This window comes from Bos taurus, chromosome 25 (genome assembly GCF_002263795.3).
Source record: "Bos taurus isolate L1 Dominette 01449 registration number 42190680 breed Hereford chromosome 25, ARS-UCD2.0, whole genome shotgun sequence".
Lineage (NCBI taxonomy): Eukaryota > Metazoa > Chordata > Mammalia > Artiodactyla > Bovidae > Bos > Bos taurus.
Window position 1 is genome coordinate 40,606,139 of NC_037352.1, and position 25,820 is coordinate 40,631,958.

A 25,820-nucleotide genomic window follows, 5' to 3' on the forward strand; every position below is an offset into this window, starting at 1 on the left:
CCTGATAGCTCAGTTGTTAAAGAATCCGCCTGCCATGCAGGAGAACCTGGTTCAATTCCTGGGTCGCAAAGATCCACTGGGGAAGGAGTAGGCTACCCACTTCAGTATCCGGCTGGAGAATCCCATGACTGCGTGGTCCGTGCGGTCGCAGAGTCGGACACGACTGAGCAGCTTTCACTTTCACTTGTGTGTGAGTTTTTCCACCTTTCAAACTAAATTACCTTTGCCAGTACGATCTATATGGGGAATCTCAGCCTTCCTAAAACTTACTATTAGAGTCAGAGGGACTTGAGAAATCCTCTCACCAAATCCTGTTTGATATTGCAACAATTCGAGGCCCGGGGGTTGAAGAGATTTGCCTGAAGCTGCCGCACGGCCCAGCTGAGGTCAGGACGCATCGAGGTGTGCTCGGCCCCGCCCCACAGAGGGTGTCGCTCCTATTTTCCCTCTGGGGTGGCTCAGGCCTGAGGGCGCAGAGGCGGGAAGCGGGGCATTTGCTATTCTTGGATCCCATGCTGGTGAGAAACTTCGTGCTCCTGCTTATGATGCTGGCCTTTCCCCTCGTCTCATTCATCACAGTGAGTATTATATACTTACAGACCTCAGAAAACCTATTTTAATATAGGTCTTTGTGAAAAATGTTGCTGCAAGCCTTATTTCTGGCGCATTGTAAGCCAGTGACCGGCCCAGGATGGAAATGCGATCCACGGTAGATTTTAAAATGCGAGATGTTGCATGATAACAAGGCCAGAAACCCCGAAGGAAAAGAATAATGGTTTTGACTAAGTAAACATTTTTAACTTTCGTATGGGAAAAGTCAGCATAAAGTAAGGCAAAAGGCAAATAACAAACTACAAGAAACACAATCCTCAACATAAAACAAAGGTGTTTTTTATATGTCAGTGCATCAAACAGCTTCAGCCTGTGTGAGCAAGCTCTTGTATGTCAACAGAAGACCGAGGGAAGGAAGACAGCATTACCAGCCTTGCTCCTAACCACGGAGATGCAAATAGAAGCAGTGCCGAGGCAACTTTTGTCAGATCGGAGGTGATTGATACTGTCCTGGGTTGATTGGTGTCTCAGGAAATAGGTCCGTCACTCACTCAAACAGGGGACAGGAGCATAAAGTGATTCAGCTTCTAAGTTGAAACGTGAAGTGCTGAATCCTCTGGTGGTAGTTCAGCTCCCGAGGAACTCATCCTAAAGCAGTAATTGCAAGATTTCCGGCTTCTAATTACAGTGGACTAGTTATCTAGAGAATCCTGCCGAAAATAACTTAAAATCCTAGATAAAATGTTAAAAATAACTTTATGAAAGCATATAAGCGCTGACAAGACCGTAAAGAATGACCAGGCCAAACCCTAAGACAGTTGAACCTTGAGCGATAAGCCGCCCCGAGCAGCAGTTTCTCCCTGAGAGAGCTGGTGATCTAAACGGCGAGCCCAAGCTGTGACGTTCTGCAAACTTCTCAGGGTCTCACCACGAGGGAGAAACGTTAAGATTGCCAAAGCTGAGGAATCTATAGGAGACTCTTCTGTCATAAGCTGGGACCTCAGAGGGTGAGGCCAGAGTGAGCCCAGAAAAGGAGGGGGAGAGAAGAGAGCTGGGCTTGGCTGCCAAGCCAGAGCAGGAAAGAAGCGAAACAACCCCCCGCGTTCACCCAGAACCCCAATGCTCTGAATTCAGGTTAAAGGGCCTCCAGACAGGTCGTGTGCCCAAGGAGCAAGTGGAAGCTCTCTCTGGGAAAGACAGCCTAATCCTAAGCCTTGGAGATTCCCCACAAAGGACGTTTTTAAGGACAGCAGGCGTCACGGAGCCAGCCAACAGCCTGCAATTCCTGGAACCAGAAGAGAGGACAGACAGCAGAAGCAGACCCTCCAGCTTCAGGCCTCAAGCTCGCCACGCACAGATTGTAACGCAGCTGTCCTTCACACCCCCGTCAAGTTGTCTGTGTAAAGTATGTGTATAAACAAGTACTCTTTCTACACATGTAACTTTATGTGTGCAGAAAGAAAGAAAATATCTCCAGGAAAAACTGGAAACTTACTAAAAAGTGGTATAACCTATTTTAAAAGAGCAAATTGGAACTTGTAGAATTGAAAAATACAAAAACCAAAAATAAAAACTTGGCAGTTTGTACCCCATAAAAGAGTATTAATAGTGTAGAAGAAATAGTGGAAGAAGGCTTAGGGTTAGAGGGTCTTTTCCAGAGAAGATTTCCGTTTGCTGCTTGGGCCCAGAAACAGATGAGAATGTAGAAGAGAGAGGCAAGAACAGGGAAAACACAAAAGAGGTTGAGAGGTACGGAGGATGGAGTGAGAAGGTCCAGTGTCCATTTAAGCAGGATGTACAGAAAGAAGACTGGGGCAGAGACCGCATTAGAACAGGTAACGGCTGACAAAGTGCCTCAGATCAAAAGGTCAAGAATTCCAGTGAATCCCAAGCAAGATTAATAGTAAAGCCCATAAGGAGATAAATCAGAACTGCAGAAAACCAAAGGCAGAAAAATCTTAAAAGTAACTACAGAAAAAGGTAGAGATGAGCTTTCAACGAGTGACATTTTGACAGCTTTCTTCCTCAAAGTTACAGCAGAAGCCAGAAATAGTAAACGATGCTCTGAGGTGGTGCCTATGAGAAAACACAACTCCTAAGCCAGAATTCTATAAAATTGAGGACGGAAAAGGGACACTTTCAGATGAAGTTTATCATCAGCAAATCCACCCTAAAGGAATTGTAAAGACTACAAGCAAGAACTGTGGTGTTGGAGAAGACTCTTGAGAGTCCCTTGGACTGCACAGAGATCAAACCAGTCCACCCTAAAGGAAATCAGTCCTAAGCATTCACTGGAAGGACTGCTGCTGAAACTGAAACTCCAATGCTTTGGCCACCTGATGCGAAGAACTGACACATTGGAAAAGACCCTGATGCTGGGCAAGATTGAAGGCGGAAGGAGAAGGGGACGACAGAGGATGAGATGCTTGGATGGCATCACCAACTCGATGGGCATGCCTTTGAGCAAGCTCCGGGAGTTGGTGACGGACAGGGAACCTAGCGTGCTGCAGTCCATGGGGTCGCAAAGAGTCGGACACGTCTGAGCGACTGAACTGAACGGAACAAGCAAGAGGAAAGGGATCCCAGATGGAGGGTTGGAAACCTAAGAAAGAACGGAGACTGACTTGTCTGGTTTTTCCTGTTTTTGGTCATGTTTTTGGCATCAAATCCAAGAACTCACTGCCAAATCCAAGATCTGGAGGGCTTACCCGTGTTTGCTTCCTGTGTTTAGGTTGCTGGACATGCTGCGGGCTCCGTGCATTCCAGGCGAGTGTCTGCACGTGGAGTGAGGCATGAGGCCAGCCTCCCCCTGCACATGGACACTCCTTGTTCCAGCACCGTGTTCTGAACGTCTACTCTTTCCCCACTGGGGGTCTTGGCACCCCTGACGAACGTCAGTTGGTGGGCGTGTCTGGGCTCATTTCTGGCTCCTCGATTCCGTCCCATCGGCCTGTGTATCTGTCCTTAGGCCAGGAACACACTGTTTTGATTGCTGTAGCTTTGCAGTGAGTTTTGAAATCCGGAAGCACGAGTCCCCCAGCCTCGCTTCATTTTTCTGACTGTGGTTTTGGTTTGCATTCTCCTGAGGATGGATGACGTCAAACAGTTCTGGAAGAAGAGTAAAATGGGAGGGACTTGTTCTTCATGGAGATCAGCAAGCTACTGCCTGCAGGCTAACTTTCTTTTGTCTTATTTTTATTTGAACCCCTAGTTTAAATTTTGTTTGTGGGGTTTTTTTGCATTAAAAAAAAAATACGCAGTAAAGATGACTACATGAAGTCCCTATAACCTAAAACATTTACCACCTGGATCTTTACAGAAAAAGTCTGTTAACCCCTTTTCTAATAAAAGGGGCTTCCCTGGGGGCTAAGATGGTAAAGAATCCACCTGCAATGTGGGAGACCTGGATTTGATCCCTGGGTCAGAAATATTCCCCTGAAGAAGGGAATGGCAACCCACTCCAGTATTCTTGCCTGGAGAATTCCGTGAACAGAGGAGCCTGGCAGGCTATATAGTCCATGAGGTCGCAAAGAGTCGGGAACGACTGAGCAGCTAATACTTTGACTTTCACTAACAAAACAGATACTAAGCTTTATTTTTTAAAACAATTTAATAACCACTACAATGGAGGTACTGGTACAGAATAAGATATTGTGAATTCTTGCAACTGTCAAATGTCTCAGTTTCTGAAATCTGGTGAGCATGTAATATCATTTCCTCTTCTCAGAAAGGCCTTTTCAAACCTTGGGCCCATTTTTCTATTGAATTGTCAAATCCAATAAGATAAGTAAATTGGTGGAACTACACAGAAAACAATGAAGGTGGTCCTTGTACACACCCAGTTTTAACTGGATTAGAGACGTACAGGTGGAAGGCTGCGTCTCCTAGGAGGCAACACAGAAAAATCTTCACGACCTTGGGGGTAGGGGAGAACTGAAGTCATTAACAACGACAAAGGGAAAGATTAAGACTTTGCCGTCAAGTGAAGATTTGTTCATCCAGAGAACATCTCCACCTCTAACCTGCAAGAAAAAAAAAATCGTGTCCAGAATACTTAAAGAACCTCTACAGACCTGTAAGAAACAGGCAATTCAATAGAAAAGTGGGCCCACGGCTTGAAAAGGCATTTCTGAGAAGAGGAAATGACCTGCGCTCACCAGATTTCGGAACCTGAGACATTTGGCAGTTCCAGGAATCAGCAAGAACGCGGAGTGACCGGAGCTCTCCTACAGCCTGTGCTGGGCGCGGGGGTGGTTGTAGATCGGGGCCCCCGATGTAGAAGACAGGCTGAGAAAAAGCAAGAGAATTCCTTCATAGGGTACGTGAATCAGTGTCTCAGTGGTTGTCGTCATCGAGTAGCATTCCGGTGTGCAGGTAAGCATTTCCTTGATCTGTCCTCCAGCTTTGTGATGGGCATTTGAGTAGTTTCCTCTCTTTGGCTCTAAGAATAATGCTCCTGTGAACGTTCTTATGCATCATTCTTCATGCTAGTCGCTCAGTCATGTCTGACTCTTTGCGACCCCATGGACTGTGGCCCGCCAGGCTCCTCTGTCCATGGGGTTTCTCCAGGCAGGAATACTGGAGTGAGTTGCCATTCCCTTCTCCAGGGGTACCTTCTTGACCCAGGGATCAAACCTGGGTCCCCTGCATTGAAGTCTTAAAGGAAATATAAATATACCAGTGGTACTTAAAAGAGGGTGGAAATTTGGCTCTCTTGGGGCGATTTCCACAGTAAATGGTATTTCATTTTTTTCCCATCTTTCCTTCTTACCCAGCATTATTAAGACGATAGGAGGATCTCTTAATGATGGGGAGTTTGACGCTTCCTCTGGTGGAAGGACAGAGCGAGTCTGTCTGTCCAGGTAAACCCTGAGCAGCACTGTGCGTCAGCGGTGGTGACCCCCTGGGGGACACGTACCCCTTGCTCTCATCACTGCTTGCTGGGGCCCACTGAGGCTGGAACACCTCTTAGTCCCCGGGTTGCGGGCGGGCCGTACAGATCTCTCCTTTGGCTTCTCGATAAATATTGCCTCTTAAAAAGGCACTAGGTCTGCTCAGCCTTAGTGCCGAGTGTGATAAAATGTTGTGTCTTCCCCAGGTTCCAAGAAGCAAGATTTTGAAATAACCTACAATTCACCCTCTTATTTACTGAGCTTAAAAATTTTTTTTTTTCCCCCGGAAATATCAAGCAAAATTCCCCGTTGGAGACGCTGGAAAACATGTTGTTTTGAGAAGCAATTTATTGACACCTTTCAAATGTCCCCTTTGTCCAGGAGGTCCCTGCTGCCCAGGCTGCGGGTGGCTTACGTCTCATTTGGCTCTGCTCCTGAGCAAATCCCCGATGTTGTTCTAAGGAGGAACCCCGAGAGCCGCCGGGACTGGGGTTTCCACACCTTCATGGCCGCCCCACGGCAGCGCCCTCTGGGACGTGGCACTTGGCTCACAAGGGGCCCCGGGTCGAAGTCCTCTCTGGCCGGCTCTGGTTCTTGAGGGAAGAGAGCCAGCTGGATGTCTGCTTCACATCCCAGTTTCCACCGCAGGGGAAAGAGGCAGGGAGCTGACCAGGAAGCAACCGACAACCGACCGCTGTCAGGCACTGACCGAGGGTGGGTGTCCAAAGCGCCCGGTAAATCCGTTTCACAGAGGAATGTCTTAAGACTCGTCCTCTGTCTTGAACCGCACGTCACCTTCATAGGTGGTTTTGACAGGCTGATCTGGGACTGAAACATCCTCTCCTTTGAATCATTCACCAGAACCTCAATAAACAAGATCATTGATTCAGCCTGATGTGCTCTGTAGCATAACCTTTTTAGCGTCAGAGGTTTACCGATGCGTGTTTTTTTTTTTTTTTAGGTTAAGAGTAGTTGGTGAAAGTGCTCGATTTTGCGCGACATGACCCAGTAATAAACACATCATGGGTAGCAGCCAGTGCCTGCTTCCAGAATCTTCTTCACGACATTCGTTCTGGGAAACGCACATGTTTTTGTGGCAGCTGTCTCCAGGTGTCTGGGAGAAGTTCTCTTTCGTCTTCAGCTAGCTTTAGGTCACAGGTCCATGTAGGGTTGAAGAGAAAGTCAGTGCACGTCTGCAGAGCATCACCCCGCTCCGCGGTCGAGGGAGTGTGGAGAAGCTTTTCCAGACGAGGCGTTTGCTCAGACAGTTGGCACGGCCAAAGGAAGAAGCCCTCTGTGGGCTCCCTGTGCTGGACTCCACGTGTTCTCTGCCAGATGAAGCAAATAAACGTCGGTGCTGAGCGCACGCCGGCCGGCCCGCCGCCATCCAGCCGTCTGGTGCACACCCCGCTCGGCTCCGTCTCGCATCGCGGGCCCCGCTCGGCTCCCGCCTCGCGTCGCGGGCCCACGTCTCTCCCGTGAGCCTTCTTGGGCGCTTGTGCTGCCCCGTGTGCTCAGATGGGGCGTCTCTCCTGAGATGCTGCTCGCTTCTGCTCAGCAGAAGGCTAGAGGCTTGGCTGAGGGCAGAGAGGCGGCCCCCAGGAGCTCCGGTCCAGACGACCTGCGGAGTCGGGGTCCCAGGGCCAGACCTGCCAGCCACCGACGCGGCACAATGGCCCCTTGTGAGGAGCTGGGCGGCCCAGGAGCATCCGGGGCTCCCCGCCTCTGGCCTTCCCGCCGGCCGCAGCCCCGGCTCCCTGTGCAGAGCTTGCCTTTTCCTGCTTCCCAGCGCCAAGCGGCGAGCCCATGGGTGAGTCAGGCTTTGGCAGACAGAAGGCTGCTTTGAGCCCTTCTCTTCCCCTTTTGTTCCGCCCAGGAGGGGGAGGATGCGAGCGTCCAGCTGCAGGCACCCTGACCCCGGCACCGGGGCCAGGGGCGTCCACATGACGTCGTCCCCTCTGTCCTGCCGCCAGCTCCCCAGCCTTCGTGTCGGGAGTGGGATTCCCATCCCTGTGTTAACTTGATTTGTGGGAAGTGCACTTGAGCTCAGCCCCGCAGGCTGGTCAGTTACAGCACAGCCTTGTGCAGGACGCGGAGCCTGGCCTGGGGGATGAGCAGCTGCTTTGACCTCGAGCAAGTTAACATCTGAGCTTTGGTTTCTTCACCTGGAGAATGGGAATAATCCTACTGTCTTGCATCAGATAATAGGCAGCGATATGCACGGGTTCCGAGGGCCTGTTACTGGCCTCGAGGTCCAGCTGGCTGAGCGGTTTGTGCCGATCCAGCCACCTGCCCATCTGCCGACGGCTGGCACACCAAACAGCCGTGAGCCGTGTTAGCCAGCACCGCGCGGGCCCGGGACTCCTCCCAGGAACAGAAGCTCTGTTGAGACCACAGCTCTGCGGTGCCCAAATCCGTTTTTTGGCGTGTGTTGATTTCATGGGTTCCTCCTCTGCTTTACCTTGGTTGTTAGGGGCGGGGGTGGGGCCGGGAGTTGTGGTGGGGTGAGCACAGGCTCCGCACTTCGCAGGAGGGTGAGGCGGTCCGTGACGTGGGCTCCGGGGGCGCCTACGCTGCCGGGCAGCTGGACAGCCTCTGTTGCTCTCACACCCGGCATTTTGTTGGCTGACAGATGGGACAAGGTGGACTGAGTTGGAGCTGAATTTTAAATGGTCGTCCGGACACAACTGAGCAACTGAACCGAACTGAAGAGCTGGTCGGTACCAACCACTCCGAGGAGCGTGCGTGCGGTCCTCCAGCCGCTGTCTGTTCCCATCTTTATCATAGCCATGCTGGCAGTTTGTTTTCCAGAAGGCCATTTTGGCAACTATCCACGATATTTTTTTTTTTTTAAGCAAATTCATGTAAACAGGAAAGAAGAACCAATAGTATCCAGATTGTAAATCAAATGAAATTTGATTTGGGTTTTGGATCGACAGGCTTGTTTCGGAAGCACGAGCGCTGTAAAGCGGGGTCGTCTGTCCTTAGGAGCTAGATGATTCCAGGAGTCACAGGGTCACTTCCATTAGCTGAGGGGGGCACGCAGCCCTTTAAGCCCCCTCTTTCTCTGCAGCCTGAACACCATCAGGTAGAAAGAAAAGCTCCCTGGGTTCTCTCCTTTGCTTTCACTCCTGTGAAGTCTCACCTGTCACCAGCTCAGCCGTTCTGCAGCACTCGGGGGGCGGGGGGCTGGGCTCAGCCAGGGGACCACTCCCAGTGCAGAGCCGGGGCCTGAACTTCACGTGAACTCGTGAGCAGAGCTCGGAAAGGATTCCCACGGTCGATATCCAGGTGATGGGGGAAACCAGTTGGGTCTCGTGAGGTTTGTGCCCCACTGTGACTCCGTCTGAATTTTATAGCTTTGAGTCGAAACTGACAAGCTGTCCCAAGATGAGACGTGGACCGTGAGGACTGCCCGGGCTGACCCTGCTGAGACCGTGGACAGGGTAGGACGAGCCGGAGTGAGGGGCAGTTTGGACATCTCTGCCCCCTCCCTCCCAGCCCCCTTCCTACCAGGATCTGGCAGCTGCTCCCCTTTGATTCTTCCGTGAAGCTAGTGCTGTGCTGCCAGGGCAGCCCCTCCTGCAAAGACACGGGCTGTCCCTGGAGGAAAGATTAGCATTCGGGAGCTAAACTTAGCTCCCCGGATAAGCTGCCTGTAGAAGGAAGTGGAGATGGATTTGGAGGAGGGGGTTGGGAAGACTTAAAGGGACAGCGTCGGGCTTTGAAAGATGATTCCGGGGGACTCGTGGGACGCGTGTGCTGGGATGGCCTCTCCCAGACTCTCAGGTGGCGTCTGTGAGCGCGGTCACCCACCTGCCGTCATGGCAGAGGGGTGTCTCTGGAGTAGAGAAGTAAGGAAAACCAGTGTGGACTTCTGGGTGGAGAAGCTCTTGTGCTTCCCGTCATGTCTGGGAAAGACCGATAGGATTGATTACTTAGATTTATCAGTGAACAGTGCTGATAAGCACTCCGAGTCCCACTGTGTGCCAGAGGAGCCGGGCTTAACTAGGACGTTTCAGTTCAGTCCAGTCTTTCAGGCGTGTCCGACTCTTTGCGACCCCGTGGACTGCAGCACGCCAGGCTTCCCTAGATTCAGGGAGTGAGACACATGGACTTCAGAAAAGGCAGCGCTACTCAGATAAACCTGGATGATTTGGGGTAAAAGTGACGTCTCTTTTACTAGGAAATCCTGAATAATTCATCATTTACTGTCGTCTGAGTCAGCCCTCAAGGGTTCTTGAGGCAAAACACGGATGATAGGGAGGCGCACAGGGGCCACTCACCCTGTGCTTGTTTCCCGGCCGCGTGCTTCCGCTGCTGTGACTTGTGCAGTGTCGAGTGACGCCTGTTTTTCAACTTCACGTGCGCAGTGTAAGCCTCTCACGGCGACTTGTCTCCTCGCCCCCGTTTTGTTTGGAGACTCACCATGTTGAGGCCCGTGGTGGTGGGCCTTTCCCGCTGATTCTCCCGGGACTTCCTGTCTTACACGATGCTGCAGTTTGCGTGTGCAGCCGGGGGTCGTCTCCAGCGTTGGCGGCTGTGCCACTCGGAGCATCGTGGCTGGTACACCGCGCCAGAGCTTTCTAGGGCAGTGGCTGTCAGTGTGGGCCGGGGGTCCTTCCAAGGGCTCCACAAGGTCAAAACCACCTTCATGGTGATACTGAGACATGACTCACCCTTCTCGCCCCGCATCTCCAGGGTGTGGGGCAGGGTTCTCCAGAGGCCTGGTGACACCATGACTGTTGTCACGGCGGCTCACTGGGTGGATGTTCGTATATCTTTGTATTTTTAAGTTCTCTCAGGTTTAATTTCTAATATGGTAAATATTGGTACTTTGGGAGCTGTTGTGTTTTGGAGGCTTTTTTCCTTTGGGTTATTTGAATAAGTTAGTGAAAATACAGGGCTTTCCATAAAAAGCCTGAAGAAACCATATTCTGACTCATCCCATTTGTTTCGAGTTTAGCTAAGGACTACTGCCTAAGCAAGAGGTTTTTCAGACATTTATTAGGCTTTTAATGCTTCTATTTTATGTTGATGTGGCCGCCCCATTGTGAGGAGGAGGAGGAAGCATTTCTTAGCGCCATCCTGATGGCGGGGGAGGGAGGAGCAGATTTTTCTGTAGGCCCTCGATAGTAGACAGAGGTCAGGAACGCACTGAATTTTTAAAGGAAATAATGTTTAAGCTCATGTTAAGTTTCAGCTTTGAAAAAATGCACGTCTTCATTCACCGGCAGGCATTCAGTACCTGCTAACGCAGGCAGACCCACTGGGCACGTGGCCTTTCCTCTGATGGCTCACAGGGCTTTGCTCGAAGAAATGAATTATTAATGATTCACCTGCTGGGTGACAAGTGGTTACACTGCAGCAGCTTCAGACAACAGCACCGATGCACTGCCTCACGTGTGTGCTTCAGGACTCCTGCCTCCCAGAGCGCACGGGGCCCCAGGAGCACCACCCCGGGAGCACGTGGGGCCCCGGAGCACTGCCACCAGGAGCACGTGGGGCCCCGGAGCACTGCCGCCGGGAGCACGTGGGGCCCCGGAGCACTGCCGCCGGGAGCACGTGGGGCCCCGGAGCACTGCCGCCGGGAGCACGTGGGGCCCCAGGAGGACTGCCGCCAGGAGCACGTGGGGCCCCGGAGCACCACCCGGAGCACATAGGGCCTCTGCTCAGGTCTTACCAGGCTGAGCTCAGAAGTCAATGGGGCCGCAGCCTCCTCTGAGCTCCTCAGCTGTTCCCAGCTCCCCCATCTTCTGCTGCTGCTGCTGCTAAGTCACTTCAGTTGTGTCCGACTCTGTGCGACCCCATAGACAGTAGCCCACCAGGCTCTCCCGTCCTTGGGATTCTCTAGGCAAGAACACTGGAGTGGGTTGCCATCTCCTTCTCTAATGCATGAAAGGAAAAGTGAAAGTGAAGTCGCTCAGTCGTGTCCGACTCTGTGCGACCCAGTGGACTCCTGCCCACCAGGCTCCTCTGTCCATGGGATTTTCCAGGCAAGATGACTGGAGTGGGGTGCCATTGCCTTCTCCCACTCCCACCCCGTCTCTGGCAGGATGCATTTCCTCACAGCCACTGGACTGTGATTTTTTTTGCTAGTTGTTGGCCAGGGACCGCGCCTGGCTCCCAGGACTGCCCTCAGCTCCCAGTGCACAGCCCTCCTCTCACAGCATGGCCGCGTGCCCCTCTGGCCAAGTGGCCCGAATGCGGACTGTGTCTCCGTGTGCCTGCCTGCCACCTGCATGTCCCCTTGGACAGACCCTGTTGGTTGTCATGGATACGACACCACAGTCGATTTTGGTTTTATCAAAACCCAGAGCTTTTGCTTTGCAAAAGGCCCTCTTACGAGGACGGAAAGACACGCTACAGATGAGAGAAGGTCCTCACGACCGCTTATCTAACGGAGTGCTCGCATCTGGAGTGTCTAAGGAGCGCTCGCAACTAACAGTAATACAGCAGTCCCAGGAGAAGATGGACAAAGGTACAAAGAGGTTTCGCCTGAGAGGACACGCAGACAGCAGACAAGCACACGAAGAGACGGTCGGCATCGTGACCCGCTGGGTCACCGCAGAGCAAGGGACACACGCACTCCCGATGGAACCTTGTTACGGTAGTTCTCAGAAGAGGAACGCTAGTGTGAGCACCGAGGGCTGGCGAGAGCCTGGAGGAGCTGGACGCCTGTACGTCACTGGAGGGAGTGTGCAGTGACACAGCTGTGCTGGGAAAGCGCTTCAGAGCTTCTTTAGAAAAGGACAAAACTATACTTACTGAACATATACTTACTGTAAAACCCAGAGATCCCGATCCTGGGCATTCATCCCAGAGAAACGAGAACTGTGTCCACACATCTGCGCGTGAATGTCAATAGCATCTTCATTTGTAATTCCCAAAATGTGGAAATCACCGAAACGTCTCCAGATCAGTGAGTGTAAATAAGCCACGGCTCATCCGTACCAGACGTCACTGCTCAGGAGTAATGAGACAGACTGTCGATACACACAGCAGCTGGTTTCTCCAGGCATTTTGCTGAGTTTGGAAAAAAAAAATTTCAAAAGGTCACTTGCTGCCTGATTCCACTTAAAGTACATTCTAGAAAAGGCAAAACTATACAGAAAACAAGCCAATGACTGTAAACCGTAGAGATGACCTGAGATGAGTGTCTGCCAGAGATGAGGGCTGGCAGAGGTGGGGAGGGGCACCTCTGTGTTGATGGATCAAATCTCTGTCTGGATTGTGGGGAGCAGGGCGAGGTGGTTGGGGGCATCACGGGAATCCACAGATGTGCACAGAGCCACACGCACACACGGACCAGCGTCAGTCCCTGACTGTGCTGTGTTAAGTTACGTGAGCTGGAGCCGCTGGGAAATGGGGTGACGGGGGCGCTAGGCCTCTGTCGGCCGTCTCTGCAGCTTCCTGTGCAGCTGCGGCTATTTCAAAATACAAAACATACCCTGTGAAACAGCACAAAAATTTTTCCTAAATGTTTTATGTTAGTACCAAATGAAGTTTTTTCAGATTTTAAATCCACTTATTTAAGGCTCTTTATATAAAGTGCACTTGGTTTTGCATACTGACCTTGTATCTTGTGAAGTTTCTGGACTCACTTCTTGACTCAGTTGTTAGCTTTTTCGTAGATTCTTGAGGATTTTGTATGCAGCTCTATGATCTGCAAATCCAAACAGTCTTATGACTTTGCTAATAGCAAACCTTGAGAAATACAAGCATCTGTGAGTCCATGTGGATAACAGATAAACAGGGGAGAAGGGAGGACTCTCGTTTACAGTGGAGAAGGTCCACCGCAGACCAGTGAGTGCAATACTGATTGGAAAACCATTTTGGTAAAGATTGGAAACGTCACAAAAGCTGCCACCTGGGGGGAGCCGCGGCGTTCTTCAGAAAGATCAGTGTTTCAGATTAAAGGAGGCGGGAGAGAGCGGACAGCTACATGCAGCCCTCGATTCCAGGCAGAAGCCGGTGCTGAGGTGGCCGTGCTGCCGGTGAGAGCACCACGCTCGAATCACCTCTCCCAGGGTCGCCGTGGGCATGGACGCAGGAGGCCCGGGGCCTGGGGCCTGTCCACTGAAGCTTTCAGGGGTAAATGGACAACTTCCTCTCAAGTGGTTTTTAAAAAGAAGTATATTCAATTAACCCTCGAACAGCTTGGGGGTTGGGGCGCTGACCCCACAAAGTCAAAGATCCAAGCGTAACTTTACAGTCGGCTGACCTCGGAGCACGTAGTATGTGTTTGTTTAAAAGAAAAAAAAAGTGCGTGTCAGTGGACCTGTGCTGTTCAAAACCACGTTGTTCGAGGGTCAGCCCTGAACTGGAAGGAAGAGCGCAAGGCGTACCGCGGCTGGCAGAGCGCAGGTGACGGGCGTCTGGGTGTTCTTCCTGCTCTGCTCGCATCTGCTTCACGTGCGCGTCTCATGGCCCCAGTGAGACTCGGAATTTGGGTTCTGGCTGCTGCGTTGCAGAGGCTACAATCCTGATGTGAATTCCCCAAAATGTAGAAAGGCGATAGGCAGCCATGTTCCATTAAGTGGAAGTTAAGTCTTAAGTTCAGTGTCTGTTAAGTAACAGGAATGAAACTCTGACCTTGAGAATAGTTTTTATGGTTCATCCCCAGGTGGCTCAGTGGTAAAGAACCCGCCTGCCAGTGCAGGAGCCGTGAGACACAGGTTCCATCCCTGGGTCAGGAAGATCCCCTGGAAGAGGGCATGGCCACCCACTCCAGCATTCTGGCCTGGAGAGCCCTGTGGACAGAGGAGCCTGGCAGGCTGCAGTCACATGGAGTTGTTTTTAAATATTCAACTGTTTTAAAATTTTGTCTTTCCAATTTATATCTAAATGAATGAACTAAATTTTCAAGTCCTCTCACTCACCATTGACAAGCCCTGTGATAAGAATTTAAAAATTAATTCCGCTGAATACAGGAGCATCGGGACAAGTCGCGTGTGGACAGAGGACTGGGACTGGAGAGCCGCCTGGCCCAGAGTGCACGTTAGGGGCTGTTTCCTCGGTAACCACTCCCAGGGCCTCCACCTCCACGCCTGTGCCCCGCCTAGCCCACCCCACCCGGCCTTGCCCTGTGCCCTGCACGGCCTCTGCCAGCAGTTCTTGACCCCAGTGGGCCCTCCTCCATGCACACACCTCCCCTGTGGCACTGACGGAGAAGACCAGATCTCAGCCAAGCGTGGGGGACTGGATCAGATCACGGCAGACAGAGGGGTTGTAGAAAGCCCATTTTCCACGTGTTCCTTTTTGTTAGCTCACGTTACTCCAGTAGCCATCCGCAGAAGACCTGGTGTCTTCCTGCCTCGTGTAACACAGTGTTCCCGTCAGGGTGCTCGTCCTAGTCCATTCCGGCTGCGGTAATAACGATACCACAGACATGAACAGCCGCCCGCTTTGAGGCAGTCAGACAAGCCGCCAAGATGATCAAGCCGACCATCCTGGTGGAGAAGGAAGCCATAAGGTCCTTTTATATTAGCGTCTGTTGTGTCGTAAGGTCCATTGAGATGACCCTGGTTTCAAGCTCAGTAGCTGGAAATGTTGAAAGTCAGACTAGGGGAGTGGTTCCCTTCCTTGCTTAGTACGTGCTTGCTTAGGAGCACGGGGCGTCTCCACATCGCACCCCTGTGGGGTTCTGCCCTTGAACCCACATCACAGCGTCCCTGGGGCATCGGTGTGGCCAGGACACTTCGTGGCCAGGCAGGCCGAGACACCCCTACCCCAGCCTGACTCAAGCAGGAGCGGCTGCACTATGAGCCGCCCAGCCTGCCTCCCCGGGCGGATGCGGGTTGGGTCGGGGAGCTCTCGTTGCGCCCCGAAGGCCCCAAGTGAGCAGTGGCAGGAGGAGAGAGATGGGGGTTTCGGGGAGGAAGGCGCCCTGGACCAGGTGCACTGGCCGGCCGCTGTCACTCCCCGGCTGTTTCCTGTCGGCCCGGGAGCAGGTGGGACGTGCGGACGGAGAAGGAGCTCGCTTGGCAGAAGGGGTGGCGGGGCGGGGCTGGCGCGTGGGTACCCACCCTGGCTCCCTGGCAGAGCCCGCCTGTGCCCCAGCAGCTGTGACTCCAGGGGCTGAGTGTGCCTCGAGCCCCGGTCTGTGCTGTCCCGGGAGAAGCGTCTGTCCCTTAAACACGTGCTCTCCTCCACGGCGGCCACGGGCCAGAAGTGGGTTCTTCACTAGAGGAAGTCCACCCGCGCTCCTTCCTTTCACATCAGAGACCCGTAGCGGGGAGGGCCCAGGGGCTTCCACATGGCGTCATACGAGCCCACGCTCTCATCTGGAACCTTTCCGACGAGCTTCCTCCTTCCGAGTCCAGGACGTCCCTGCTGTGCACGTGTGCGCGCGCGCGTGCGTGGCCACTTTCCACTGTCGTGAGTGCGCGGCTGGCGTGGCTTCCCCGGGAGGGCCCCCCTGCCCCCGCCGTCCTCGCTGGGCCCTGTCTGCACAGTGGGGCTTAGACTGACTCCTGCAGGAAGCTGAGTCCTCTGGGCACACGGAGTGTAATTAAGTGTCAGCGTCCCCCTTTTTAAGGGGGGTTTTGCCCGTTCACTCACCACTTCCTCTGTTTGCTTCATTTAATCAACACTGAAGATCCTCTAAACCTTCCTTACGCTCCATGAGAGCCGCCGTGTCAGCTGACTCACTCCTCTGAGAACAGGACAGTGACCAATCCACACGGTCACTTCTAGCTAGCGATCAGTTTGTGTCGATGCGCAGTCCAGAGAATGTCCAGGGGCTGGAGAAGACTGGCCATCCGTCCACGGAAGTCTAGACCAGAGTCTCCTGGTCCTGCACTGTAAGTCAGGTCGTGCTAACATGACATCATGACAGAGCTTCCGCTTGTTGTATAAACTGGAACTTGTTCTGTCGTGTCTGCTTCTCAAATAACAGATGAGCCTGGAGCGCACCGGCCGGCCCTGCCGGGAGCGAAACCACCCACAGGAGCCGAGTCTCACAGCCGGCTCCCCAGCTGCAAAGGGAGGGACCTGCCTGGTCAGAGAGTCCGCGTTCTCGCAGTTGCTTTGAAAACCACAGTCTGAATTTAAACTTGGGCATCAGAGCTAGAGAAACTGCATTTTTAAAAAGCCTTTAATTTGTTTTTTATTTTGAAAAACACATACCCCCATTAGCCTTTTCACTTGGCCTTCCTGTTTACACGCAGGCAGGACAGCACTCACGCCACCGGATTGAGTTCTCCCGTTTACCACCTCAGGGTCCTCAGTCCAGACTGAATCGTGACTTTTTTTCTCCACGACAGGGCGAATCGGTGAAGTACTTCCTGGATAACTTGGACCGGATTGGCCAGCTGGTGAGTGAGTCCCCCTCGCCCAGAGCCTGTGACGCGTGCATGCGGCCCGGGGCAGCCCCCGCAGCAAGGGCTCCCGCTGCCCTCCCAAGCCCTGCCTCGTGTCCAGAGACCAGCACCATTGCCGCACTCATCCCTGAACACCAGCCAGCGTCTAGTCGGCTTCGAGACTCCCCGTTGTCCCACTCTCTGCGGGTGCTGCTGGCCTTCAGCAGCCTCGAGTCCACCCCGCGAAGTCGGTCCACGGCACTTGGGTTTCTTCAGCCCAGAGCTTTCTCCTTCCGTCTGTTTGTTTCTTTCAGTCTGTCTGTTGGGGTGGTTGGAGCATCTCCCCCGTGGGGCTTCTCCCATCTCCAGCGCTGTTGGAGACGTTTCCCTCTCCCCCGTTTACCTCACGGGTGGGTCGTTGGGCTGAGAGGCTTCCTCCCTGCTAGGGTTTCTGGCAAAGGTGCTCCCAGAGAGCTGGTGTGCAGGAGTCCCTGGAGGACTGTAACAGGGCAGGATCAAAGGGCTTCGAGTGACCACAGTTGCCGTGTGCTGCTGAAGACTTTAAAGGTTTCTCTAAGAATAACATACTAAATATATTGCAGGCTAAATTTAAGCAGCATTGCAAAACCTAAGTTAAGTCAGTTCAGAGTCAGGGTTTGGAATGCATGTGCTCTGGAAGTTGGACAAATAGAAAGGCAGCTAGGATGCAGGAGGAAAGTGGTGGGTGTTTCACGTGGAGAAGAGAGGAGACGAGGCCGCAGGCTGGGGCCTGGCCTGAGGGTCCTGCTTGTCGTTCCTCAGTCTGGTGAGCCCCCCCTTCATTCTGAAGCGAGCCACCTGGTTCCTTCTCTCTCTGCGTCATGGTGAATTTATATTCTTGTAAATGAAAGTTGCATCTGGTATCTGGTTCAGTTTCTCACAGAAGTCCCCGTAACTTTCCTTCCCCCGCGTCTGTTCATCCCCGTCTTCTCACGCCCTCCTCCCCCACGCCTCCTTACCTACTCTTACAGAACTACTTCCCGAGCAAGCAGGACATCCTGCTGGCAAGGAAGGCCACCAAGGGGATCGTGGAGCACGACTTCGTCATCAAGAAGATCCCCTTCAAGATGGTGGACGTGGGCGGCCAGCGGTCCCAGCGCCAGAAGTGGTTCCAGTGCTTCGACGGGATCACGTCCATCCTGTTCATGGTCTCGTCCAGCGAGTATGACCAGGTGCTCATGGAGGACAGGCACACCAACCGCCTGGTGGAGTCCATGAACATCTTCGAGACCATCGTCAACAACAAGCTCTTCTTCAACGTCTCCATCATCCTGTTCCTCAACAAGATGGACCTGCTGGTGGAGAAGGTGAAGACCGTCAGCATCAAGAAGCACTTCCCAGACTTCAAGGGCGACCCCCACAGGCTGGAGGACGTCCAGCGCTTCCTGGTCCAGTGTTTCGACCGGAAGAGACGGAACCGCAGCAAGCCTCTGTTCCACCACTTCACCACCGCCATCGACACCGAGAACATCCGCTTCGTGTTCCACGCCGTGAAGGACACCATCCTGCAGGAGAACCTGAAGGACATCATGCTGCAGTGACGGGCCTGCCGCGGGCCGGGCCTGCCGGGCTGTGCATGGTCCCGGCCCGGAGCCCTGGACATGCAGCTCGGGATGCGAGGCCTGCGCTCGGCTGCAGGGGGGACACGCGGATGTAGCTACTGAACCCCGGGGACTCGTGACACTACTGAAAGTCCAGCGGTCACTTTGATGTTAACGTGTGACGCCCGATAACACGCTTTCTCTCGTTACAGACACTGTTCCTTTTCTGACACAGTTCGATTGGGGACCACGTGTGATGTTAACGTGTGACGCCTGACAGCACAGCTCTCTCTTTTTACAGACACTGTTCCTTTTCTGACAGTTCGATCGGGGACCGCGTGTGATGTTAACGTGTGACGCCTGACAGCACAGCTCTCTCTTTTTACAGACACTGTTCCTTTTCTGACAGTTCGATCGGGGACCGCGTGTGTGTGTGCACGCACGCTCTGTCTTTAGTGACGGAGACGCAAACACTGACGTCTCTGCGGGTGGCTCTTCTCTCCGACTAGTGAGTCCTTGGTGGGGGCATTGCCTGGCGGGGTCCTGGGGGTTTGGAGGAGGGGAAGTGTGGGCTGAGCTCGGGGGGCCCACCACCACCTCCCCGAGGAAGCACGTTGCCTTTTCGGTCTCTGGTGCCAGTTTCCCAAGAGGCCCCGGCTGTTAGGTTGGAGGGTGGGAGTGAGAGCCCGCGGGGGACTTGCCTTAACGCCCCAACTCCTGTGCCTTCCTCCCGCCCGTCCCATCGGCCACGGCCTGCGGGGTGGGTGTGGGCCAGGCGCTGCCTTGAATCCCCCTCCCCTCCGCACGGGGCCGGGGGTTGTGCCTGCTTGCCCTGTGCCCACCCCCGCCCCTCAGCAGAGCCCTCACACCAGCTGGCCTTGCAGACTGCCCTCCATCTCCCGGTCGTCTCACACGTGCGGTCAGCTCGGGGAGCCCACCGTCTCTGGGGGAAGCCGCGTGCCCCCTCCTCTCGGGGCCCTCTGAGAGCCGGCAGCGGGGCCGCAGCACCTGCCTTAACACCGCAGGCTCCGCTCCTCCCTAGACGGCAGGTTCTCATCACAGTCCCTCGCTTCCACTAGCACACACAGCAGAAGCACGTTGGCCCCGGCCTCCTCTGGGGGCCGCTGCGGAGGCTGAAGTGGCGACGTGCGCCGTGAGCCCAACCCTCGGGGAACGTGTCCGGCTGCCCTGCCCAGGTGTCTCACTGTGTTTAAAAATACATTGCATTCCAAACCAAACCAGTCCCTGCCGTGTGTGACTCTGCTCGACAGTGCCCGGCGCGCTGAGGCCTCGTCCAGCGTTTAAACGAGGAAAGGCTTCCTCGGCCAGCGGCCCAGCCTGTGCCTGTGGCTCAGGGGTGCGCTGCTCCCCCCCGCGTCCCAGCGGGGTCCTGCTCCCCTTCACCAGCAGAGAAACGGATCCAGCTCGTGGCAGATGCGGGCCCAGGAGGAAAGGGAGGGGCAGACCTGCTTCTGAGTCATGCTTGTTGTCCAGCGTTCGATGAGGAGATGGCCTGAAATCCTGTTTCTCTCTGGGCCCTCGAGACTTCCTGTCCATGTTTGCCGGGGTTTGGGCTCTTTTTGGCTGGAGAAAAGTTGCTGTTTTTGTACTGCTTCCTGTGGCTCTTCTAAACCGAAAGGACATGCCTGGGATCAGGGCCAGTGACCGAGGTTTAAAGGAGAAAGAACCCTCTGGATGGACTGCGTCCGGGCGTCCTGAGACCCCACCATCCTCGGGCCTCGAGCGCCCCTCGCCCGTGGCTTCCCATCGCACACGTGTGTGCGGATCCACGCTCTTCCCGCCAACCTGGAAACCCCCCGTCGCGCTGGCGGAGGCCCCGAGGTGGGTGTGGCCGGCTTGTGAACGGCTTGCTGGTGAGTTGGCGTCCGCCTGGTCAGCGAGCGCGGTTTGTCCTTCAGACGGTCAGTTGTGGCTGCCGGCTCACTCTCAGACCCGGGAGCGAGCTCGTATTGAGTGGCCATGACTGTGCTGAGTGGCCAGGGAGCCAGGGCATGGCCCAGCCCAGGCCTGACCCACTTCCTCCCCTGTGGCCAGGAGCCATCCTCGCGCTGAGCTGAGCCGGCGCAACGGCACTCAGCCCTCCGCCCCAGGATCCGTGCTCATCAGAGATAGGGTCGGCTCCGCAGGCACCACTGAAACCATCGCAGCCTTTCCACACGTAGGTTATAGTCACTTCTCTCCCAGCCTTAGGCCTTTGTATTTTAATCTCACTGTTATCCTCCATTTGCTGTCTTTTATATTGAGATGTTGGAGCAGCAGGGGATGGTCTGCCTCATCTATTATTGCAAAAATGTAACAATAAACTTCCTCTAAGCCTTCCTCCTCGCAGTCACACTGTTCACACATAAGGACACATGTGCATTTTTTTTACTATGTTTTTTTAACTTCAGTTTGTAGAGAAATTGTCTCAAAGATATTGCATTATAGCTTTGTAATTTATAGAGATCTCTAGACTCCTTATTCTTATAATTTTTTTACTTCTTTGATAAAAAAGAGTCAGGTTATTTCAACTCTTAAGATCAGGAAATCATCTTGAAACAAGATCCTTAGTTCTGACCGACTAACTCAGGCATCCTGGGAACAGACGCTCCCTGACTCGACACCATGAGCAAAAGCAGTGTCGGGACAAGAGTCATCGGAACGAATTGCTCACGGCTTACAGTATGCACAGCATTTCACCATCAGCAGGAGGGGCTGGTTTGGTGATCTGACCACCTTCGATCTCTGGATATTTATTAAAATAAATCCTTAGTTTTTCTTAATGAAAAATATCATTCAGCATTCAAAGCCAACGTGAAATTTTTCAGCCCCCAAGTTCAGAGCCCGTGGAGAACTCGAGCCCTGATGGTCCTTGAAGGTTCGCTACTTGTTGATCACAGTTCTTGTTTCCATGCTTGGGACACAAGGCGACCAGGAGAGCTGCCGCCAACACGGTTCTGTGTGGACACCTCTGGAACACGACTTCAGGACAGGGAGGGGCGGCAGGAGCACAGGCATGCATGTGTGCGAGGGAGACCCTGAGCCCACCTGCCAGCAGAGACCTGGGACGGACGTGGACGCGTCCAGAGACGGGAGGCCGGGGGAGCCCAGGGAAGGTGGGGCCCTTCTCCGCGACCCTGTGGGGTCAGCGTGCCGTCAGAAAACGGGAAACCAGTGACGCAGAGCGAGAGCGACTCCCAGTCACCAGAGCTCGCAGCACCCGATTCTTTTCTAGAAAAGGAAGGTGCGCAGTGTCTACGGCCGTTGCCCGGCGAGGCACTGCGTGCATCCGTGTGCGGGGCCTCAGCGGCCCGAGGTAGGCAAGGCAGCCCCCTGCCCACCCCAGAGCAGAGCAGAGACGCTGCCCGCCCCTGCAGAGAAGCGTGTGCTCCTCACCCACGTGCCTGGGGGCCCAGCTCTTTGGGTTCCGGTTTCCCCGTGTAGAGGTTGGACCGCAGGGTGACACGGGCACCCTGGGTCCACACCCCTGGACTCCTGGGTGGTTTCTCTGCAGCTGGGGTCACGAGCCATGGAGCAGAGCTGTGGAGGCCCCCCCAGGCCCAAGGTCGTGGCCTGAGTCCCCGCCTCACTGTGCCCATCAGGCCGCCTCGGGAGGACGGCGCCGCGGGCGTTCCGTGTGTTTCAAGGAGTCAGGGGTGGGTTTCCTGCTGGCCTCTGACAGCTCACCCCATCTTTTTGGCGCCAGCTTCTCCCTAAGGTCCATCAGGTGCGCTCCGCAGCCTCGCTCATGAGTGAAGCCTGGACGCTCGGGGAGCGCCATGTGAAGGAAAAGCAGGGCCTGCTGCGAGGTTGGTGCCAGGCCTGCCAGGGGCTGGTGTTCTCTGAGGCTCCACGTGGCCCTGTGTCCACGCTGTGCTGGTGTCTCCTGGGTGCAAACCTGCTTCGAGGGACGACGGGTTGAGTACTGCCCGAAGCACCCGCGGTGCCCGCCTGTCTCTGCCGACCCTGATGGTGGTGCTGAGCCTGGACACCCTGCAGCCCTGCTCCACGTGGGGGCTCCCCGTGTGAAGGCTTCCGGCCCCACGATAGCAGGAGGAGCAGGGTGTCACCAGAACCCAGGAGTCCTCGAGTATCCCGGCAGGAGGGCCCTTCCGAGGAATCTGTGTCTGAGTATAGCAGGGGTGGGAAGTGGGGTGACTCAGACCACAAGATTCCTGCCTCGAAACAGCCCGCGCGGGGTGGCAGGGCCCTCCCCAGCTGATTGGGGTGTGGGGCTCTTCCTACAGGGACCCAAAGGCTCTGGGTATGGGGCAGCTCGTGGCTCGCCTCAGAAGCACACGCCTGGCTCCACCTGGGAACTGGGGTCCCCACTTCGGAGCTGGTTAGGAAGGTGGGGGTTTTCTTGTGTGGGGGGCTGGGGAGGGTAACACCAACCTGAATGAAACGCTGGGGCCACTTCCGGGCTCCTGGGCCGGCCCACATCTCCTCTGGGCCAGCAGCGAGCGGCCGGGCCGAGCCACGTGAAGTCCCCATCGTCCCGGTCTGTCCCTCGGTTCCAGGCTTGTCACTCAGGTGCCTTTTTGCCAGTGGGGGATGCCCTTTCTCTTGTGCTTTCAAAAGCTGATCCCCGCAGCGAGCATGGCCCAGCTCTTCAGTCTGGGAGGCGACCTTCAGGACCGCGGGCGTGTGGGCCGCGTGTGCCCCCGGGAGCCGACAGGAGTCCACGTTGGGGCAGCTGAGAGCGCGACGCTGGGTCGGGGTAAACAGGCCCTCGCCTCCCTGCCCTGGTGCTCCCGGGGCCCGTTCAGGGGCTCATCCCTCCAGCTGGTTCCAGAATCCCTCTGCTCGGGCAGAGACTGGGAACGTGGTGCCCGTTCTATGGTGTGCACCTCAACCCTGACTGGTGACGGGTGGGGAACAGGCCAGCGGGGACCCACGGCAGCCTGAGCGCTTCGAGGCAGCGTCAGGGGTGAACCACGCAGGTGAACCCTCTGGCACGGGGGCCCCACCCCCTGTGTTCAGTGCCTGGCCCCTGGGGAAGCCTCCAGCAGCCAGGAGGTTTCCCCACCACCAGCTGTCAAGGTGCCCTGGAAGAGGTTGGCACCCGCAGTGGGCAGAGGGCTGTCACCCAGGTGGAGAGAATTCAGATCACAGGCTTGACTGAACAACCAGGCTGACCAAGCCTGTCCTCCACGGCTTCCCCGCCTGCCCCAGCCGCCTGCGGAGCCTGGGCGCCTTTCCAGGTTCAGCTGCAGCAGGTAGCTGGAACCTGCGGAGGGTCTGGAAGCCGGGAGTGAGGGCGTGCGGGCAGCCTGTGACACCGGGCCGCTGTCCCCATCTCCTCAGCTGTCAGACTCTTCAACCGGCTGCGGTATTGAGAAATTTGAAATAGATCTCTGTTGAGTTTGTCGTCTCTGAAATCTTACAGCACTACTTTTCGACCTGTTGACGCAAATCACAGAACATTCCAAATGTCTTTTCTTTTGGTCCATTTGAACCAGCTGAAAACGGGCCAGTGTGGTATTCTCTGTTGACGCGAGAGCAGCCAGGGGGTCCCTGTCGTGCGCCCGCCCCCCATCCCACCCTCGGCTCAGCCTCCGCGGTGGACCCCACAGGGGTCCGGGGCCAGGACAGCGCCCGGCTCAGTGTCCCCCGGGGACGGAGCCCCAAGCTCTTCCAGGGTCTTTACACTCGGAAAGGAAATCCCTGGGGGTCGGGGCCCCTCCCCGGGCTGTCGCTGCAGCTCACGCCAGCCCCGCCCCCAGCCCCAGCACCGGCGGTGGGGACAGGCCTCTGCTCAACCTGTGTCCCGGCCTGAGAGACGTGTGGCTCAGTGTAAAAGTGTGCTGTGCAGCCACGGTGGCTCGTTGAACGTGTTTTGTATATATGACTTCTATAAAACGATTAAAACTCGCCTTGAACGACCTTCTCCTGGTGTGCCGCGTCTCTGCCGCCTGCGGTCGGCAAGGCCCGGGCCTTGGTCTGAGTGCAGAGGCTCGCCTGCGGGCCTCCTGGGCGCAGCCCTGCCCCGGCTCCGCGGGGACCCCGCTGGGCAGCATGTGCGGGGTCTGGGCCTCGGGCTCCGCTCCCCCGTCCCATCCCCGGCGTGCCCTCTACCCGCTTGGTGCCCCTCCCGGGAGGGGACCCACACACCCTGCAGTGTGGACACAGACATGTCGGAACTGCAGTCACGGCAGAGAAAACGTCTAGGTCATATTAGTACAAATAGAAATAATGACTCCCCCCACAAAAAACCTTTCATTATATCACATCAGAAGCATGAACCTTGACCCTGGGAAGTGTAGACATGGGGAACAAGCATCTGTGAGGGGACCCAGGTGGTGGATAAGGTTTCTTTCAACTCTGGGCAGAGCGATAGAACAGAAGGTATCTAGCGGGTGTGTGTTGCGTGCATGTGTCGTGGATGAATAAATAAAGACTCTTGCGGTCTGTCCTCATCAACGATGGCCCAGGTCTCCGAGAGGAAGCCCTTCCAAGGAGAGTAGGATGTCCCCTTTCTAGAAAGCACTGGCAACCCCACAAGTAGATCCCCACGGGCACTGAGCATCATTCCCAGTGGGAAGGAACGTCTTATCACATTCAAGCGACAGATTCTTTTCAGTTAGACTTCTGGAATTGCATCCTCTCCCCTGGAGATTCAGCTTGTATAGTGTTAATTTGGAGACTGAAAATGTGATGTCTAAGCATTAAAAACGTGAATGACACAGAACTCACTCTGCACATCAAGGCCATCTGTAATCCCTGTGAAGATGCCTGAAAAAAAGTGAAAGTTGCTCAGCCGTGTCCTACTCTCTGTGACCCCATGGACTGTACGGTCCATGGAATTCTCCAGGCCAGAATACTGGAGTGGGTAGCCATTCCCCTCTCCAGGGCATCTTCCCAACCCAGGGATTGAACCCAGGTCTCCTGCATTGTAGACCGACTCTTTACCAACTGAGCCACAAGGGAAGCCCCAGTGAAGATGCCTACGTGTAGCTCTATTTCCACGTGGCCTCTGTACTTTTAAATGTAAGGACAAGGCCGATCAAGTTGTGACTAAAGCTCACAGACACGCACTGTCCCCGCCGTCCACTGAAGGGGACACTCCCCAAACGGAGGTTCAAGGGAACGGCCCTGGTCCTTCCCACACGGCAGGAAAGGACGACGGCTCGGTACCCTTTCCGGCTGGCGGGGCCCCTCCCTGCCCGGGTTGCTGCTGGCCCTTGTGGACGCACCTCCCTGCTTCCTGCCTGTGTCTCGAGTGCTAACCTCGGAGGAGCTCCTTCCCGCACCCACGGCCCCACGGGGCTCCCCCTCTCCGAGGAACCCCTTTGCCACCAGCTCTGGCCCCCCTTTAACCACAAGGGCAGGACGGCTGTCCCAGCGGCAGAGCTGCCCCAGGGGCGCCCCCGTCCCCGCTGACCACCGAGACGGACAGGAGGACAGGGCAGATGCAGCCCCGCGCTCCCTGCCCGCCCCCTGCCCCCGGTTCGGCTGCAGCGGCTCGAGATGAAAGGCCATCCAGTGTAGAT

General features: G+C 55.1%; 1 protein-coding gene and 1 long non-coding RNA gene across 3 annotated transcripts in view; one reads left to right on the forward strand and one right to left on the reverse strand.

Annotated features, from left to right (window-relative positions):
- Nucleotides 1–24,213, forward strand: part of GNA12 (G protein subunit alpha 12) — a 77,343-nt gene extending 53,130 nt beyond the window's left edge. Inside the window, exons 2-3 of one of the 2 annotated variants that reach the window (XM_005225103.5) lie at nucleotides 16,712–16,762; nucleotides 17,758–24,213. In XM_005225103.5, coding sequence (XP_005225160.1) covers nucleotides 16,712–16,762; nucleotides 17,758–18,327 — 621 coding nt within the window. In that variant the 3' untranslated portion in view covers nucleotides 18,328–24,213. The remainder of the gene's footprint in view (nucleotides 1–16,711; nucleotides 16,763–17,757) is intronic. The other variant, NM_001192401.3, reaches the window with a different exon arrangement.
- LOC112444339 (uncharacterized) lies at nucleotides 693–17,763 on the reverse strand. The gene is made up of 3 exons (XR_009492898.1): nucleotides 13,020–17,763; nucleotides 12,228–12,470; nucleotides 693–3,660 (listed from the first exon to the last, which is right to left on the reverse strand). It is a non-coding gene; the product is annotated as an uncharacterized lncRNA (long non-coding RNA).
- Nucleotides 24,214–25,820: the final 1,607 nt, after the last annotated feature.